Source organism: Ornithorhynchus anatinus, chromosome 16 (assembly GCF_004115215.2).
Source record: "Ornithorhynchus anatinus isolate Pmale09 chromosome 16, mOrnAna1.pri.v4, whole genome shotgun sequence".
Taxonomy (NCBI): Eukaryota; Metazoa; Chordata; class Mammalia; order Monotremata; family Ornithorhynchidae; genus Ornithorhynchus; species Ornithorhynchus anatinus.
In genome coordinates, this window is record NC_041743.1 from 42,251,326 (window position 1) to 42,268,099 (window position 16,774).

Consider the following 16,774-nt stretch of genomic DNA (forward strand, 5'->3'; position numbering starts at 1 on the left):
AGAGATGGGGGAAAAAAAGAGAGCATAAGGATATGTGCCGAGGGGCTGGGGGAGTAACAGAGTGCTTAAGGGGTCCACGGCCAAGTTCAGGGGTGACACAGAGAGGAGTTACGGTATTGGTTCGACTTACTATGTTTACTAATTTACTTCGTTTGAAACAACGTGACGTAACGGAAAGAGGACGGCCTTGGGAGTCAGATGACAAGGATTCTAATCCCGGCTCCGCCACTTGTCTGCTGTGTGACCTTGGGCAAGCCACTTAACTTCTCTGGGCCTCAGTTCCCTCATCTGTAAAATGGGGATGAAGACTGTGAGCCCCACATGGGACAACCTGATTATCTTTCGGCGTTTAGAACAGTGCTTGGCACATAGTAAGCGCTCAACAAGTACCATCATTATTATTATTACTGTGTGCCAGGCACTGTACTAAGCTTTGGGGTGGATCCAAGCTAATCGGATTGGACAAAGTCCCTGTCCCACATGGGGCTCCCAGTCTTAATTCCCATTTTACAGATGAGGAAACTGGGGCCCACAGAAGTGAGGGGACTTGCCCAAGGTCACACAGCAGACAAGCGGTGGACCCCCGGGATTAGAACTCAACTCCTTCTGCTTCCCAGGCCCTTGATTTGAACAGTCTACACAGACAGAACGACCTCCTGTATGGAATCTCATCCAATATGTGCTTCGTTTCAGGCTTTCCTGGCCGAGTTAGAACAGAATTCCCCAAAGATCCAGAAAGTAAAAGAAGCCCTGGCTGACCTGCTGGAGAAATACCCCAACTCTCAAGAAGCAGAGAACTGGAAAAAGATGCAGGAGGAGCTCAGTAAGTCCATCCATCTACTAATGGTATTTATTAAGTGCTTACTGTGTGCAGAACACGGTACAAAGGACACTTCAGTGGAGTAGGTCGGCATGATTCCTGCCCACGAGGAGCTTACAGACTAGATGGGGAGACAGACATTAAGATAAATTACGGATGGATATGTACGTGAGTGCTGTGGGGTTGGGTGTGCGGGGAATATCAAAGTACCTAAGTGGGGATCAGGAACCTGAGATGATTCCAAAATCAGTCTGGAAATCCTTTCTGAATAGATTTGGGAGGCAAATGTAGCATCCTAAAGGGCCTCAGATACATAGAAAATGGAAATCTTTAGGCGCCATAGGGGACCAGTGCCCCTGTGAACGTAAGCAAGGCCACTGTAGGGTCAGACAGATGACCAACCTAGGGTTCAGACACTACCAATGACCACAAGACACCTGGGAGAATGGGGTGGGGGCCGGTGGGGCCGGTTCCTCTTTGGACATATAAGTAGGGGAAGAAGAACTGGGCAAAGGAAGAAAAATCAAGCTGGGTTCCAAGTCCTCCCGATAAATGAGACAGGAATCACGGGGGAGTAGAAAGCCAAGGTGGAAGGGGGGCAGGTTGTCGATCAGAATGAAGGCGTGAACCTTTGGCCCCTCTCCCCCGCAGACTCCAGGTGGGCGAGGGCCAACGAGGTGACGGTGGCCCGCCAGCAGAAGCTGGAGAAGTCGGCAAACCAGCTGGACAGCTTCCAGGCGGCCGAGGCCCAGCTGCGCCCGTGGCTGAAGGAGAAGGAGCTGATGATGAGCGTGTTGGGGCCCCTGTCCATTGACCCCAACATGCTGAACGCCCAGAAGCAGCAGGTCCAGGTGAGGGGTCGGAGAGATGCCCCCGGGGAGGGGGGGAGGTCCCGAGTGGAAAGGGCCGAACCGATTTTTGGTTTTCTTCCACCCGGGGCCAAGCCAAGCTGTTTTGTCCCAACACCCCGCCATCTGTGGCCTCAGTGACTTGTCCTTGCATTGCGCCGATCGGTAAAGCATTCCATGCTCAGGCGTTGGGCATCGTGATAACCCGGCAGTCGCCTGCGGGGCCTGGTCATTAGCTTTCTCTGTTTTGGCCACGGTCCTCACGTGAAGCATTCTCGATCTGGTCAACACCCCCTTCCCTCTAGAGCTCATCATTAATCTCCGGGCCATTAGAGTATGCCTTAGGTAACCCGCCCTACGCTAAGCACTAGGATAGATCCAATCTAATCAGATCAGACGGTCCCCGGACAACTCGGGGGTCACAGCCTAAGAGGTCGATGGAGCCGACAACTTGTACCCCGTTTTATAGATGAGGTAACTGAGGCACAGAGAGGTTAAGCGATTTGGCCAGTGTGACGTAGCGAGCCGGGGATGGAGCTGGGACTAGAAAAGGCAGCTCTCCAGATTCCCACTTCCCAACTCTTCCCACAGGCCTAACTGCCTCCCCCCTTACCTCGCGGAACTGAAAAAGGGTCCTCAAGAGGACACCCGGTCCAGCCCCCAGCCTCCGGGCTTGCTGGCGTGAATCAGCCAGATGTGAACCCATCTAATTATCTGGGAAACCAAGGCTTCTCTGAGAATGTAATTCCGGGGGCCAGCCCTCCCCAGTGTATCTCTTTGGGTCCAACTTGTCTCTCCCCGAGGCGAGAACGCGAGTCGCCTAACGGGAGACACTGAGCGGAGAAAACTGGGCCCGGAAGCTGGGACTCTCGGTCCTGACTCGGACTGCCTTCTCCCTGCATTCCAGGGCAGGGGAAGGCGGAGCCAAAGCAGGGAAGAGGAGATTGCAGCTCCTCCGGTCCGTTTCCCGGAGTAACCGGTGAACACTGTGCGGAGGAACGGAGTGGGACAAATAAGGAAGCAAAGTGAAGCAGGCTTAATCAGAGATCCTCTGAGAAACAGGTTTTTATTAGGCCGTGGCTATAAATAGAGATCGTGTCGGCAGGGCCTCGGAGCTTCCCGCTTCATTTCCGGGCGGGGGCCGGGACCGGTTTGGAGAGCGCCGAGGCCCGTTTTGTTTGGACACGGCCTTGGATCCGTCTCTCCCGTCCAAACATCTCCGGGTTATTTCTGTTTCAGTTTATGCTGAAGGAATTTGAGGCACGGAGGCAACAGCACGAGCAGCTGAACCAGGCCGCGCAGGGCATCTTCGCGGGCCCGGGCGACGCCTCTCCGTCCACCGGCCAGGCGCGGGACCAGCTTGAGGGCATCAATCAGAAGTGGGTGGAGCTGACGGAGCGGCTGAATTCGCGGTCCAGCCAGATCGACCAAGCGATCGTCAAGAGCACCCAGTACCAGGAGCTCCTGCGCGGCCTGGCCGAGCAGGTCAAGGCGGTCGGGCAGCAGCTGAGCGGCCAGTCGGCCATCAGCGCCCAGCCGGACGCGGTGAAGCAGCAGCTGGAGGAGACCAGCGAGATCCGGTCGGACCTGGAGAGGCTGGACCACGAGATCGCGGAGGCCCAGGCCCTGTGCGACCAGCTGTCTCTGCTCATCGGGGAGCAGTACCTCAAGGATGAGCTGAGGAAGAGGCTGGAGACGGTCGCCCTCCCCCTCAAGGGCCTGGAAGACCTGGCAGGTGAGAAACCATCCCCGGCGTGACGGCTGGTGGGGAGGAGGAGGAGGGCGATGAAGAAGCGCGGGCGGGCGATACGCCGCCTGGCCTGGGGATCTGCGGGCTGGCTGGCCCTTCCAGAGAGGATGCTTCCGTGGGGTCCGATCCACGGGGTTCGTTGAGCACTTACTGGGTGCAGAGTGCTGTACTAAGCGCTTGGGAGAGCATAATGCAACAGTCTGAAGACACGTACCCTGCCCACAAGGAGCTTACAGTCATAGGAGAGGAGGTTGCTCGCCAGCAACCCGTAGCGACGTGACTCGGAGCAGGATTTATCTGAGGTCGTGTGGGCGGGGAACGCATCTGCCAACTCGACTGTACTGTACTTTCTCAAGCGCTTAGTACTGTGCTCTGCCCGGAATAAGCCCTCAGTAGATCCTGCTGATGTCAACGGTGAGCTTCCTCTCTCCGCCGTTCTCCCGGCAGGCGGGCTAACGTCATTATTGAGAAGCACACACGCACACCCTCCCCGCAAGCAGAGAACGTGCCAGTTGTATGTGGTGCCCTCCCCAAGCGTTTAGTACGGTGCTCTGCCCCCGATGGGTGCTCGGTACACAGCACCACCGCTTTTTCTCCCGACATAGGGAAGTCTCTTAGCTTCTCTGTGCCTCACTTCCCTCATCTGTAAAATAGAGATTAAGACTCTCAGCCCCACGTGGGGCGGGCAATGTGTCCGACCTGATTAGCTTGTATCTACCTCAGCGCTTCGAATGGTGTTTGGCACGTAGTAGGCGCTTAACAGATTCCATCATTACCGTTATCTACTGAACGCTATTAAACGCAGCCACCTCCTTCCCTCGAGCGGGAAGACGAGCGGAAACCCTCTCAGCTGAAAGCCAGAGCCAGGATGGGAGCTCAGTGCTCCAACCTTCAGGGATGTTCATGACCTTAATCCCATCAGTCAGATGGACTGACCCGGACTCTTTATTTTTTCTTTTAAAAATGTTTCCAATGTCCATCGTCCCTTCTAGACGGTCAGCTCCTTGTGGGCAGAGACCGTGTCTGTCGACTTTCTTTTTTAACGGCATTCGTTAAGCACTAATGATGATGATAGTAATTATGGTACTGGTTAAGCCCTCAGTGTGTGCCAAGCACTGTTCTCCGCGCTGGGGTAGATACAGGTTAATTAGGCTGGCCACAGGTCCACGGTGGGGTTCAATGGGGAAAAATCCCCATTTTCCAGATGAGGGAACTGAGGCCCAGAGAAGCGAGGTGACTTCCCCGAGGTCACACAGCGGACAAGTGGCAGAGCCGGGATCAGAACCCGGGTCCTTCTGACTCGCAGGCCCGTGCTCGACCCACCAAGCCGCGCTTGTTCGCCTCCCTGTTGGCCTCTCCTAAACGTTAAGTGCCGCCCACACGGTAAGCGCTCCGAGAAGCAGCGTGGCTCGGTGGAAAGAGCCTGGGCTTGGGAGTCAGAGGTCATGAGTTCGAATCCCAGCTCTGCCACTCGTCAGCCGTGTGACTGCGGGCGAGTCACTTCACTTCTCCGTGCCTCAGTTCCCTCATCTGTAAAATGGGGATTAACTGTGAGCCTCACGTGGGACAGCCTGATGACCCTGTATCTACCCCAGCGCTTAGAACAGTTGCTCTGCACATAGTAAGCGCTTAACAAATACCAACGTTATTATTAAATACCATCAAACGACGGCTCGATCGGTCTCGATTTGACAAACACCGGATCCTCTCCCCTTTCAGCCGATCGCCTGAACCGGCTCCAGACGGCCCTCGCCAGCACCCAGCAGTTCCAGCAGATGTTCGACGAGCTGAGGGCCTGGCTGGACGACAAACGGAACCAGCAGGCCCGGGCCGGCCCGACCTCGGCGAAGCTCGAGAGGCTGCAGGCCCAGCTCCAGGAGCAAGAAGAGTTCCAGAAGAGCCTGAATCAGCACAGCGGCTCCTACGAGGTGATCGTGGCCGAGGGGGAGACCCTCCTCCTCTCCGTGCAGCCCGGGGAGGAGAAAGCGGCCTTGCAGGGCCAGCTGGCGGCCCTCAGATCCCACTGGGCGGAGCTGGGCAAGCACGCCGCGGACCGGCAGGCCCGCCTCAAAGATTGCCTGCAGAAGGCTCAGAAGTATCGGTGGTACGTGGAAGACCTGGTCCCGTGGATAGAGGACTGTAAGGGCAAGATGTCGGGCCTGCAGGTCACCCTGGACCCGGCGCAGCTGGAGGCCACCCTCCTGAGAGCCAAGGGCCTGCTGAGCGACGTGGAGAAGCGCCGCTCCTTGCTGGAGCTGCTGAACGGCGCGGCCGACCTCCTCCTCGACTCGGCCCAGGCCGACGAAGACGACGTCCGGGACGAGAAGGCGGCGCTGGAGCGCACCGTGGACGCCGTCACCGAAGAGCTGCGGGCCAAGACGGGGTCCCTCGAGGAAATGGCTCAGAGGCTCAGGGAGTTCCAGGAGAGCGTCCAGACGGTCGAGAAGAAGCTGGACGGGGCCAGGCACCAGCTGGAGCTCTTGGACGCCATGGGGCCCCAGGCCTGCAGCAACAAGAACCTGGAGAAGTTGCGGGCCCACCAAGAGACCCTCCAGGCCCTGGAACCTCAGGTCGACTACCTGAAGCGCTTCACCCGGGGCCTGTTGGAGGACGCTCCGGACGGCCAGGGCCCCTCCCGGCTCCTGCACCGAGCCGAGGCGGCCGAGCGGGACTTCGCCTCGGTGAGGCACAGGGTGGACGAGGGCTGCAGGGCGATGGAGAGCAGACTGGACGGGATCGGTCAGTTCCACGGCCGGGTCCGCGAGATGTTCTCCCAGCTGGCCGACCTGGACGACCAGCTGGACGGCATGGGGGCCGTGGGCCGGGACGCCGACAGCCTCCAGTCCCAGATCGAGGACGTCCGGCTGTTCTCGGGGAGGGTCCGGGGGCTCAAGGCGGACGTCGCGGCCGCCCGAGAGGAGTGCCGGCGCATGCTGGACGAAGAAGGGAGCCCGGACTTGTTGGGGCTCAAGAGGGAGCTGGAGACGCTGAACAAGCAGTGCGGCAAGCTGATGGAGAGGGGCGGGACCCGCCAGGAGCAGCTGGAGACCACCCTCGCCCGCGTGGAGGATTTCTACAACAGGCTGAAGGAACTGAACCGGATGACCACGGCGGCCGAGGAGAGCGAGGCCCTGCAGTGGGTCGTGGGCACCGAGGTGGACGCCATTAACCAGCAGCTGGCAGATTTTAAGGTCGGTCTTCCCCTTTTTCAACCTCGCGGCGGTAATCCCGTTCGATTCCGGACCGTCCTGTCAGAGCTCTGACCGGATGGAGACGTCGACTGTGTGACCCTCCGTTTCCGCTCCCCATCCTCCGGCTCTCTCACCCCGTCGGTCCCGCTGAAACCACCGGGTTAGGAGGGTCAAGAGACCTTCTGGGTGGCTGAGAGCGACGATTACCGATTTGCTTTTTCATTCGGGTTGGAGGTTTGGCTCATCGATGGTGTTTATTGAGCTCTCACTCTATGCAGAGAACACTGTACTAAGCACTTGGGAGAATACAGTCCAATACATACTGGTGAAACAAGCGATAGATTTCCATGGCTTATTTTGGACATGCCAGGTGGAGTGTACCGTTCCTCGTCCCAGGATCCTCTCCTGATCGGAGGCGGAGGCGCGTCCTTCCGACGTCTGCCTTTTCGGGGAGGTCGAGGGATCCCGCCATGAGCCCGGGGCTGAGAGTTTTCTCCGTCGTTCTTGGTCTTTGCGGTATTCCACGTAGCTTTAGCGATGTGACCTAATCGATAGAGCACGGGCCTGGGAGTCAGAAGGTCCTGGGTTCTAATTCCGGCTCTGCTGCCTCTCCACCGTGTGACCTGGGGCGAGTCACTTCACTTATCTGGGCCTCAGTTCCCTCACGTGTAAATTGGGGATTAATTCCGTGAGCCCCATGTGGGACAAGGCCTGGGTCCAACCCGATTGGCTTGTATCCACCCCAGCGTTTGGTACGGTGTCTGGCATATAGTAAGCACTTAACAGATGCCACAATTATTATAATTATTGCCGTGAACCGCTGGAGGATATCAGAGCTCGCGACCCCCAAGCTTGAGAACACTGACATTAAGACCCACCCACCCGTAAGTTCAGAGACCCCGATTTCGAAATATGCCTCCTTTGAGGAGGGCGGTCACCTTTCGTGTGTTTGTTTTTCAAGCCGCGGTCCTTCGCCCTGAAATTTGTCTTGGGTGAAGTTCGCCCTCTCCGGGGCCGACAGGGAGAGGAGTTTCCGGGCCTGGCAAACGGTGGCGATGAGGGGAGGGCGTGCCCCGGCGCAGTTACTTTCCATCTCGCGACTGAATCGACCCCGGAGGGGACAGCCGTTCCTCACGCCGTTGCGGGGTCTCTGCTCTCTTACCTTTCACCCGTCTCGATCGGTGGCGTTTACTGAGTGCTTAGGGCGTGCAGAGAACTGGACGAAGCGCTTGGGAGAGTCCAGTGGAACAGAGATGGGAGACGCTCCCTGCCCACAGGGGGTTTCCGGTCCGGCTTACGCTTCCAGCACGGTGTTCTCGATTAGACCGGAGCTCGAGGGACCTTACGAAGCTTGGGGCTGGGACTGGGCCTAGCAATCCGTGCTCCTCTGTTTGCCAGGGGTCATTTTTGTCCGATGCCCTAGCACTTTGATTGGCTCCCTTTTTTTCACCCCTCCTTCAGCCCCACTGCATTTACATCTATATCCATAATTTATTTTGCTTACATTAATGTCCATCTCCCCCTCTAAATTTGCGGTGGGCGGGGAACATGTCTACCAAATCTGTCATATGGGGCTCTCCCAAGGGCTTAGTTCAGTGTTCAGCATGTAGTAAGCGTGCAAAAAATACTATTGATCGGTTGATTGCGGTTCCTAGGGCTAGGAGGCCTCAGTTTAAGGTAAGTGCGTCGGGGAAGGTAGTTTTAGCAGAGCCAGGCCGGGCTTTGGGGATAATAGGAATTGAAGGTTCAGTTGGTTTGGCTAGAAGCAACGCGGTCTAGTGGTTAGAGCCACGGGCCTGAGAGGCGGAAGACCCTGGCTTCCAATCCCTGCTCCACCACTTACCTGCCGGGTGACCTCGGACAAGTCGCTTCGCTTCTCTGCACCCCGGTATCCTCATCTGTAAAATGGGGATCAAGGCCGTGAGCCCCTGGTGGGACATGGACTATGTCCAACCTGATTACCGTGTGTCTACCTTTAGAACAGTGCCTGGCACATAGTAAGCGCTTAACAAATACCTTAAAAGAGAGAGAGAGAGAGAGAGAGAGGGAGAGAGAGAGAGGCGGCACTTGTAAATAAGGTGGTGTTTCTCTTGGCAGTTGTAAATGTTCCAGATGAGTTCTGTGAAAAGTCCCGTCTGTTTGAAATGATCTGCCCGGCTTGAGGGCGGAGGGGGCGGGTGGGGGAAGGGGACAGATCCAGAGGCAGCCTGCACTACCCTCCCAAGTCCCTGGTTGATTTGGCTTGGGTCCTCAGCCGATCCGGGGCGCTGGGGTCCCGCCCCTCCCCTCCCCTCACCTTGCCCTCACCCCCAAGACACCGCCCCCAAATCAGGCTGGGTTTGCACGCGATATGCAGCAAGTGGGGGTCCAGGGCAAGCGGAAACTGGAGCCGGGAACTGGCCTCTTCTCCCTGTTGACTTTCCCAAGCGTCCAATACAGTGCACTGCATCGAAGGGGCTCTTCAATCATAATAATAATAATAATGTTGGTATTTGTTAAGCGCTTGCTATGTGCAGAGCGTGTTCTAAGCGCTGGGGTAGATACGGGCTCATCAGTTTGTCCCACGTGAGGCTCACAGTCTTAATCCCCATTTTACAGATGAGAGAACTGAGGCACAGAGAAATGAAGTGACTTGCCCACAGTCACACAGCTGACAAGTGGCAGAGCCGGGATTCGAACCCATGACCTCTGACTCCCAAGCCCGGGCTCTTTCCACTGAGCCACGCTGCTAATGCCACTCCCCGTGGACGGATGTAACCTGTTACCCCTGCACACCTCTACCCTGGAAGCTCCTCTAGACTGGAAGCTCGTTGTGGGCGGGGAATGTGTCCGGTCCATGGTTAATACTGTACTCTCCCAGCCTCTTGGTACGGTGCTCCGCACACTGTAAGCGCTCAATAAATCCAATTGACTGACCTGGCCAGGCCCAGGCTGGGCTCGGATCCCAGGGCTCCAAGCCCGGACAACCCACCCCTTGCAGGATGTTAGAACCCCCCCACTGGCAATTAGTCTCCCCACTTTTCTAGGTCTTACTGAAAGCACATCTCCACCGAGAGACCCTCCCAGACTAAATCTTCCTTTCCTCTTTTCCCACTCCCTTCTGAGGAAGTTGCCCTGACTTGTTCCCTTTATTCCTTCCCCTCCCAGCCCCACAGCACTTATGTGCATATCTGTTATTTATCTATATTAATGTCTGTCTCCCCTCCGGTCTGAAAACTGTTGTGGGGGGGGGGGAATACGTCTTTTTATTGTTGTATTGTACTCTCCCAAGTGCTTAGTACGGTGCTCTGCACACAGTAAGCGCTCAATAAATGACTGTTGGGCTCCTGCAGGGCCGAGGGCTTTGTCTGTGGTCACTGACCCCAGACTACGGGGCCAGTGCCTGGCTCCATGCGGCCGACGAATGCGGAGAGGCCGGAGTTTGGGAGACGCCCTGCTCCCAGCCATATGCCGGGCTCATGGCAACGGGCGGATTCTCCGTTCTGAATCTCATCGGACCTAGTTAGGACGAGGGAAGCAGTGTGGCCCAGTGGGTAGAGCCCGGGCCCGGGAGTCAGGAGGACCTGGCTTCGAATCACAGCCCCTCCATTTGTCTGCTGCGTGACCTTGGTCAGTCAGTTCATTTCTCTGGGCCTCAGTTCCCTCCTGGGTAAAATGGAGATTCAGACTGTGGGACAGGGACTGTGTCCAGCCTGATTTGCTTGTATTCACTCCAGTGCTTAGTGCAGTGCCTGGCATATAGTAAACGCTTAACAGATACCTCAATTAGTATTATTATCATTATTCCTGCCTCCGTACGCAGTGAAACCTCCCCGGCCTGGGAAATCTACCAGCTTCCCAGAGGGATTTAGGTGTCCGAGACAGATGATCCCAGCAGCAGAGACTAAGGGCTTCCAGGCAGATCTCCTCCTCCTTCCTCCCTCCTCTTTCTTCCCTCCTCCTTCCTACTCATCTCCCTCCTCCTCTCCCTGCTCTCTCCTCCTCTCCCTTCTCCTCCTCCTCAACATAAGGATGGGTCCCCGAGTGATGGGGTGGGGCCACAGGCCACCCGGGAGCGGAGCCGTCATCCCGGGAAGGGGCCGGACAGCCCCGCTGCAGATTCCGGGCCCTGGGCCGAGGGCCGGCACGGGGAGAGCCCGGGGGGATCGGACCGAACCGGGCAGAGGTCAGACCTGACTCCAGAGTCGATCCCCCTCCCCAGCCACCCACACTTGCCAGGCCAGGGTGGGCAAGCCTGCGGGAGAGGGCTCAGAAGGATCTTCTGTTCCACCCGAGGGAAATGACCGGAAAGGAATGACTCCAAGGAGCCGCTCTAGATGGCAGCTCATAAATCGGGAGGCGGCTGGGATGAAGCGGGACCCGTGCCCGGAGCTTCTCCAGAACGTCGCCTCTGTGGTGGGCGGGGAAGCTCCCTCTGGGCTGGGATTGTGTCTGGTATATTGTCCTCTCATCCTCTCCCAACGGCTTAGTACAGTGCTCTGCACGCCTTGAGTATTCAGTAAACACAAATGATCGATCGATTAATTGACTGGAGGATTTAGTGGGGCCTTAGCCACTTCCCCTCCCAATCAAGCAATCAAAGGGCTATACTTACTGACTGCATACTAATAATAATAATAATGTTGGTATTTGTTAAGCGCTTACTATGTGCTGAGCACTGTTCTAAGCGCTGGGGTAGATACAAGGTAATTATTAGGTTGTCCCACGTGAAGCTCACAGTCTTCATCGCCATTTTACAGATGAGGGAACTGAGGCACCGAGAAGTGAAGTGACTTGCCCAAAGTCACACAGCTGACAAGTGGCGGAGCCGGGATTAGAACCCATGACCTCTGACTCCTAATCGCGTGCTCTTTCCACTGAGCCACGCTGCTTCTCTGGCCACGCTGCTTCTCTACTATGTGCGGAGCCCGGGACTAAGTGGCTTTTTTATGGCTTACCATGTGCCAAGTACTGTACTAAGTTCTGAGGTGGATGCAAGCTAATCAACCCGGACACAGTCCGTGTCCCACGTGGGGCTCACAGTCTTAATCCCCATTTTACAGTTGAGGAAACTGAGGCCCAGAGAAATGAAGCGAACCCAAAAGACAAGGGGCAGAGCCAGGATTAGAACCCAGGTCCTTCTGACTCCCAGGCCCGTGCTCCACCCGCTAGGCCACGCTGATTTTTAAAGCGGTCGGGAGAGTACAATACAATACGGAGCACCTTGTGATCAGGGAGGGACACTCTCCTGGACCGGCGCCTTCTGAGATCATGGGAAGTTCAGACAATGAAAAAGGAAGAGAAATCCGTTTGTGTCTGTCGGTCGGGTTTACACCCTGAAGGGCCGAGGAAGGAAAACACCATTCCAACCCCTTTCTGGGGACTGAGGTTCAGCGTTTTGGCTCGTTGTCCAGGTTTCGGAGGAGGGTGAGGCCTCGATTCCCGAGCTGATGTGTGCTATTGTCTGGGAGAGGTTTAACGCCGGCCTGACTCTTGCTTTCAGTTTCTGCCCGCTTTTAAAATGGGAGAACGCTGCGGGGCGGTTCCGAAAGCAGAAAGATTGGCCGACCGGTACACTAAGCGCCGGGGTAGATCCAAGCTGATCGGGTTGGACGAGGTCCTCGTCCCACATGGGGCTCACAGTCTTCATCCCCATTTTCCAGATGAGGGAGCCGAGGCACGGACGGCTGAGGAGACTTGCCCCAGGTCATACAGCAGACGAGTGGTAGGGCTGAGATTAGAACCCAGGGCCTTCTGACTCCCGGTCCCTTGCTCTTTCCTTGCTGGTCATGCGGCTTCTCAATCCCTTCCCAGCTCTGCCCACATTCATTCATTCAGCCGTATTTACTGAGCGCTTACTGGGTGCAGAACACTGTACTGAGTGCTTGGGAAGTACAATTTTCAGCACTAGAGACGATCCCTGCCCACACCGGGCTTACACCCCTGTTAAACTGGCTGGATAGTTCACCAGTCAGTGAGATTTATTGAGCACTTCATCTGTGCTGAGCACTGTACGGAGCACTTGGGAGAGTCCAACGGATTTGCTAGGCAGGAGTCCCCGCCCTCAAGGAACATTTGTTAAATGTTAATTGAGAAGCAGCAGGGCTCAGTGGAAAGGGCCCCGGGCTTGGGAGTCAGAGGTCATGGGTTCGAATCCCGGCTCCGCCAGTGGTCAGCTGTGTGACTTTGGGCAAGTCACTTCACTTCTCTGTGCCTCAGTTCCCTCATCTGTAAAATGGGGATGAAGACTGTGAGCCCCACGTGGGACAACCTGATCACCTTTTACCCCCCCCAGCGCTTATAACAGTGCTTTGCGCATAGTAAGTGCTTAACAAATACCGGCATTATTGTTATTAAATGGCACATGAATCTGCCATTTTAAAAGCCTCGATTGGCTCTGGCATAATAAGTGAAAATGTAGCGGTGCCATGGGAAATGTGAATCTAAATATTTTGATTGCCTTGTATGACCACCAAACCAGGATGGCAGCAGCAGGCTGAGTACATAGAGGGAGAAAAAAATCCACGAATGCCTTCGGATTCGTTTATAGAGGCGAAGAATTCTTGGGATGACAGGGATGGCTTTACATGATAATTCGTGTGACATTTATTAAGTTCTTAGACACCAGGATAAATGTAAGGAAGCAGCGTGGTCTCGTGGAATAGCATGGGCCCGGGAGTCGGAGGATCTGAGTTCTGATCTCTCTGCTCTGTGACCTTGGGCAAGTCACTTAAGTTCTCTGTGCCTCAGTTACTTCAACTGTACAAAGGGGATTAAATCCTACTCCCGCCTTCTTAGACCGAGTCCCGTGTGAGACAGAGACTGTCCACCCAGATTGTCTTATATCCGCCCCAGCATTTAGTACAGTGCTTGGCACAAAGTAAGCACTTAACAAGTACCGTTAAAAAACGAAAGATCAGGCATGGGCCGAACAAATCCAGGTGTTTGGATTCATCTATAGAAATGAAGGATGTTGAGGTGACTGGGCTGGCCCTACGCAGAACCATTTTGGACCGGACTGAATTGTCAGTTCAGATCTTAAGATAGTATCTAGAATTTAAATGGTGTCTCTTTTATTATTCCCCAAAGCTTTTTCACCTCAGCGTGGCTCAGTGGAAAGAGCCCGGGCTTGAGAGTCAGAGGTCATGGGTTCGAATCCCAGAACTGCCACTTGTCAGCTGGGTGACTGTGGGCAAGTCACTTCACTTCTCTGTGCCTCAGTTACCTCATCTGTAAAATGGGGATTAAGACTGTGAGCCTCATGTGGGACAACCTGATTACCCTGTATCTATCTACTCCAGCGCTTAGAACAGTGCTCTGCACATAGTAAGTGCTTAACAAATACCAACATTATTAACATCCCTGTGAGGCAGTGTGTGCCTGGAAATATTCACCCAATTTGCAACTGGAGAAACTGAGTTACAGAGACTTAAGGCCAAACTGAGAAGCAGCCTGGCCTTGTGGAAAGAGCGCGGACCTGGGAGTCAGAGGATCTGACTTGTCCACTGTGTGACCTTGAGCAAGTCATTTAACTTCCCTGGGTCTCCTTCCTTCCTAAGTTATGAGCCCCATGTGAGACAGGGACTATGTCTCCCCTGATCATCTTGTATCTACAATGTATGGCCCAGCGTAAGTGCTTATCAAGTTCCACTGTCATTATTATCATCGTCATCATTATTCATCATTATTATTATTATTATTTTAATGTGTCGCCTAAGGTCCGGGGCCGTGCTGGGATTCAATTCAGATCTCCTGGGACGAAGACTCTAGTGGAAAGAACAGTGGCCTGGGAGTTAGAGGACCTGGGTTCTCATCCCGCTACTTGTCTGCTGTGTGACCTCGGGCAAGTCACTTAATATCTCGGTGCCTCAGTTCCCTCTTCTGCAAAATGGGGATTCAGTACCCGTCCCCCTTCCTCCTTAGACTGTGAGCCCCATCCATGTGTGACCTGATGATCTTGTATCTATCCCGGCACTCGGTATGGTGTGCGGCACATAATAAGCACTTAACAAATACCCCAGGTAACAAACGCCGTGGCTAAGGCCCGGGCATCTGATCACTAGAACCGCAGGGTTGCTCCACGGCTCATCGCGACCTGCAGACCCCCTCCGTCCTTCCCTCCCTCTCTACCTCCATTTCCTGCTGGGTCCTGGCTCTTGACATTTGCTCCCAGCATACTCTACAGCTCCCAAAATGGCTCCGATCGCATCTGTGGGTCTCCCTCCCCTCCCCAGGGTGGAGAACAGACGCTCCCCGAGGCTATTGGTAGAGCGAGTCCGCCTCATCTAGGCCGGGGCAGGAAGGCAGGAAGTCAGGGGGGAAATCCACCTTTCCTCCTAGCTGAGCGGTGAGTCAGCTGAGGGTCAGGGGGTGAGGATCAGTAAAAAGAGAGCTCCAGCACCCCCACCCGATGCCCTCGGCCCTGAGGTGATTAACGTTACCTAATATTAATATTGATAATAATTGTACTTAAGCGCTTATTATATGCCAAGCACCATTCTAAGCGCTGGGGTAAATACAAGTTAATCAAGTTGGACACAGTCCCACGTGGGACTCACACTCTTAATCCCCATTTTACAGATTCATTCGATCTTTAATTCAGTTGTATTTATTGAACACTTACTATGTGCACAGTGCTGTACTAAACACTTGGTAAAGTACAATAAACTAACACATTCCCTGTTCTCGAGGAGCTTACAGTCTAGAGGGGGAGGCAGACATTAATAGAAATAAATAAATGACAGATATGTACGTAAGTGCTGTGGGGCTGGGAGGGTGGATGAATGAGGTAACTGAGGCCCAGAGAAGTTAAGCGACTTGCCCAAGGTCACACAGCAGACGTGGCGGAGCCGGGATTAGAACCCAGGTCCTCCTGACTCCCGGGTCTGTGCTGGAGCTTCTGGAGAGGAGCGCCAGGGCCAGCCTCCGAGGCTGATCACGGCACGACCCTCCGTCCTAAGCGAGTCATACCACCCTGCCCTCCACTCGCCGCTCGTGAACACAGGCAGGTCTGGCCCCGGGGTGGCAGAGCTAAGGGAAACCCGAGGCCCGGCTCGTGACGACCCAGATCACCCCACCGAGGCGATGAGGCGATTCTGTGGGAAGAAACCGTTTTCCTTTCCCATCGGAGGGCTGAAAAGTCACTACCTCTGGGAAAGGATTCGCCCCGGATTGTTTATTAATTCAGCCATCCGATTCCGAGAGACCACCGAGTTGACTGGAATCCATTTCCTCTCCGAACTGGCCGCGGGTCTCTAGATGATTCGCACTCTCGGGCTGGGCCACTGAAGCCAGCTGCTGGGAACAGAATGGCGGGAATCCTTCCAGAAATCTCCAGTGAGTGCATTTTCTGGAGCCTGGAAGGAAAACCACTTAGCAAGGGTTAATCTCTTCAGGAAACTGGATTTTCCTGACCGTGAGAGTAGGGTCCAGACTTGGATGGAGGCAGGTCATGATGGGAAGACAACAGCAGATGAGTAATGAGCTCAGGGGGCCCCTTCATCTTCCGCTTAAGCTCCCCGAAAATGACCATCCGGTGAGGGCTGGGGTGAGATTTCAGAGATGCAGAACCAATTAGTTGAGCAGGGGCATAATCTCTCTCTTCACATTTACAGAAATCCCCCTTCTCATTTCGGTCCAAAGCAGAGAATTCATTCATTCAATAGTATTTATTGAGCGCTTACTATGTGCAGAGCACTGTACTAAGCGCTTGGAGTGAACGAGGCGGCAACAGATAGAGACGGTCCCTGCCGTTTGATGGGCTTACGGTCTAATCGGGGGAGACGGACAGACGAGAACGATGGCGACAAATAGAGTCGAGGGGAAGAACATCTCGTAAAAACCGATGGCGACTAAATAGAATCGAGGCCATGTACATTTCATTAACGAAATAAATAGGGTAATGAAAATATATACAGTTGAGCGGACGAGTACGGTGCTGAGGGGATGGGAAGGGAGAGGGGGAGGAGCAGAGGGAAATGGGGGGAAAAGAGGGTTAAGCTGCGGAGAGGTGAAGGGGGGTGGTAGAAGGGGTAGAGGGAGAAGAGGAGCTCAGTCTGGGAAGGCCTCTCGGAGGAGGTGAGTTTTAAGTAGGGTTTCGAAGAGGGGAAGAGAATCAGTTTGGCGGAGGTGAGGAGGGAGGGCGTTCCGGGACCGCGGGAGGACGTGGCCCGGGGGTCGACGGCGA

The 16,774-nt window shown here is 55.0% G+C and overlaps 1 protein-coding gene across 1 annotated transcript in view; it reads left to right on the forward strand.

Moving 5' to 3' along the window:
• The window catches only part of MACF1 (microtubule actin crosslinking factor 1), a 291,335-nt gene that overhangs the window by 195,487 nt on the left and 79,074 nt on the right, over positions 1 to 16,774 (forward strand). Inside the window, 4 exon segments of the mRNA XM_029080290.1 lie at positions 694 to 823; positions 1,472 to 1,671; positions 2,908 to 3,403; positions 5,138 to 6,609. Of these exon segments, the coding sequence (XP_028936123.1) occupies positions 694 to 823; positions 1,472 to 1,671; positions 2,908 to 3,403; positions 5,138 to 6,609 (2,298 nt within the window).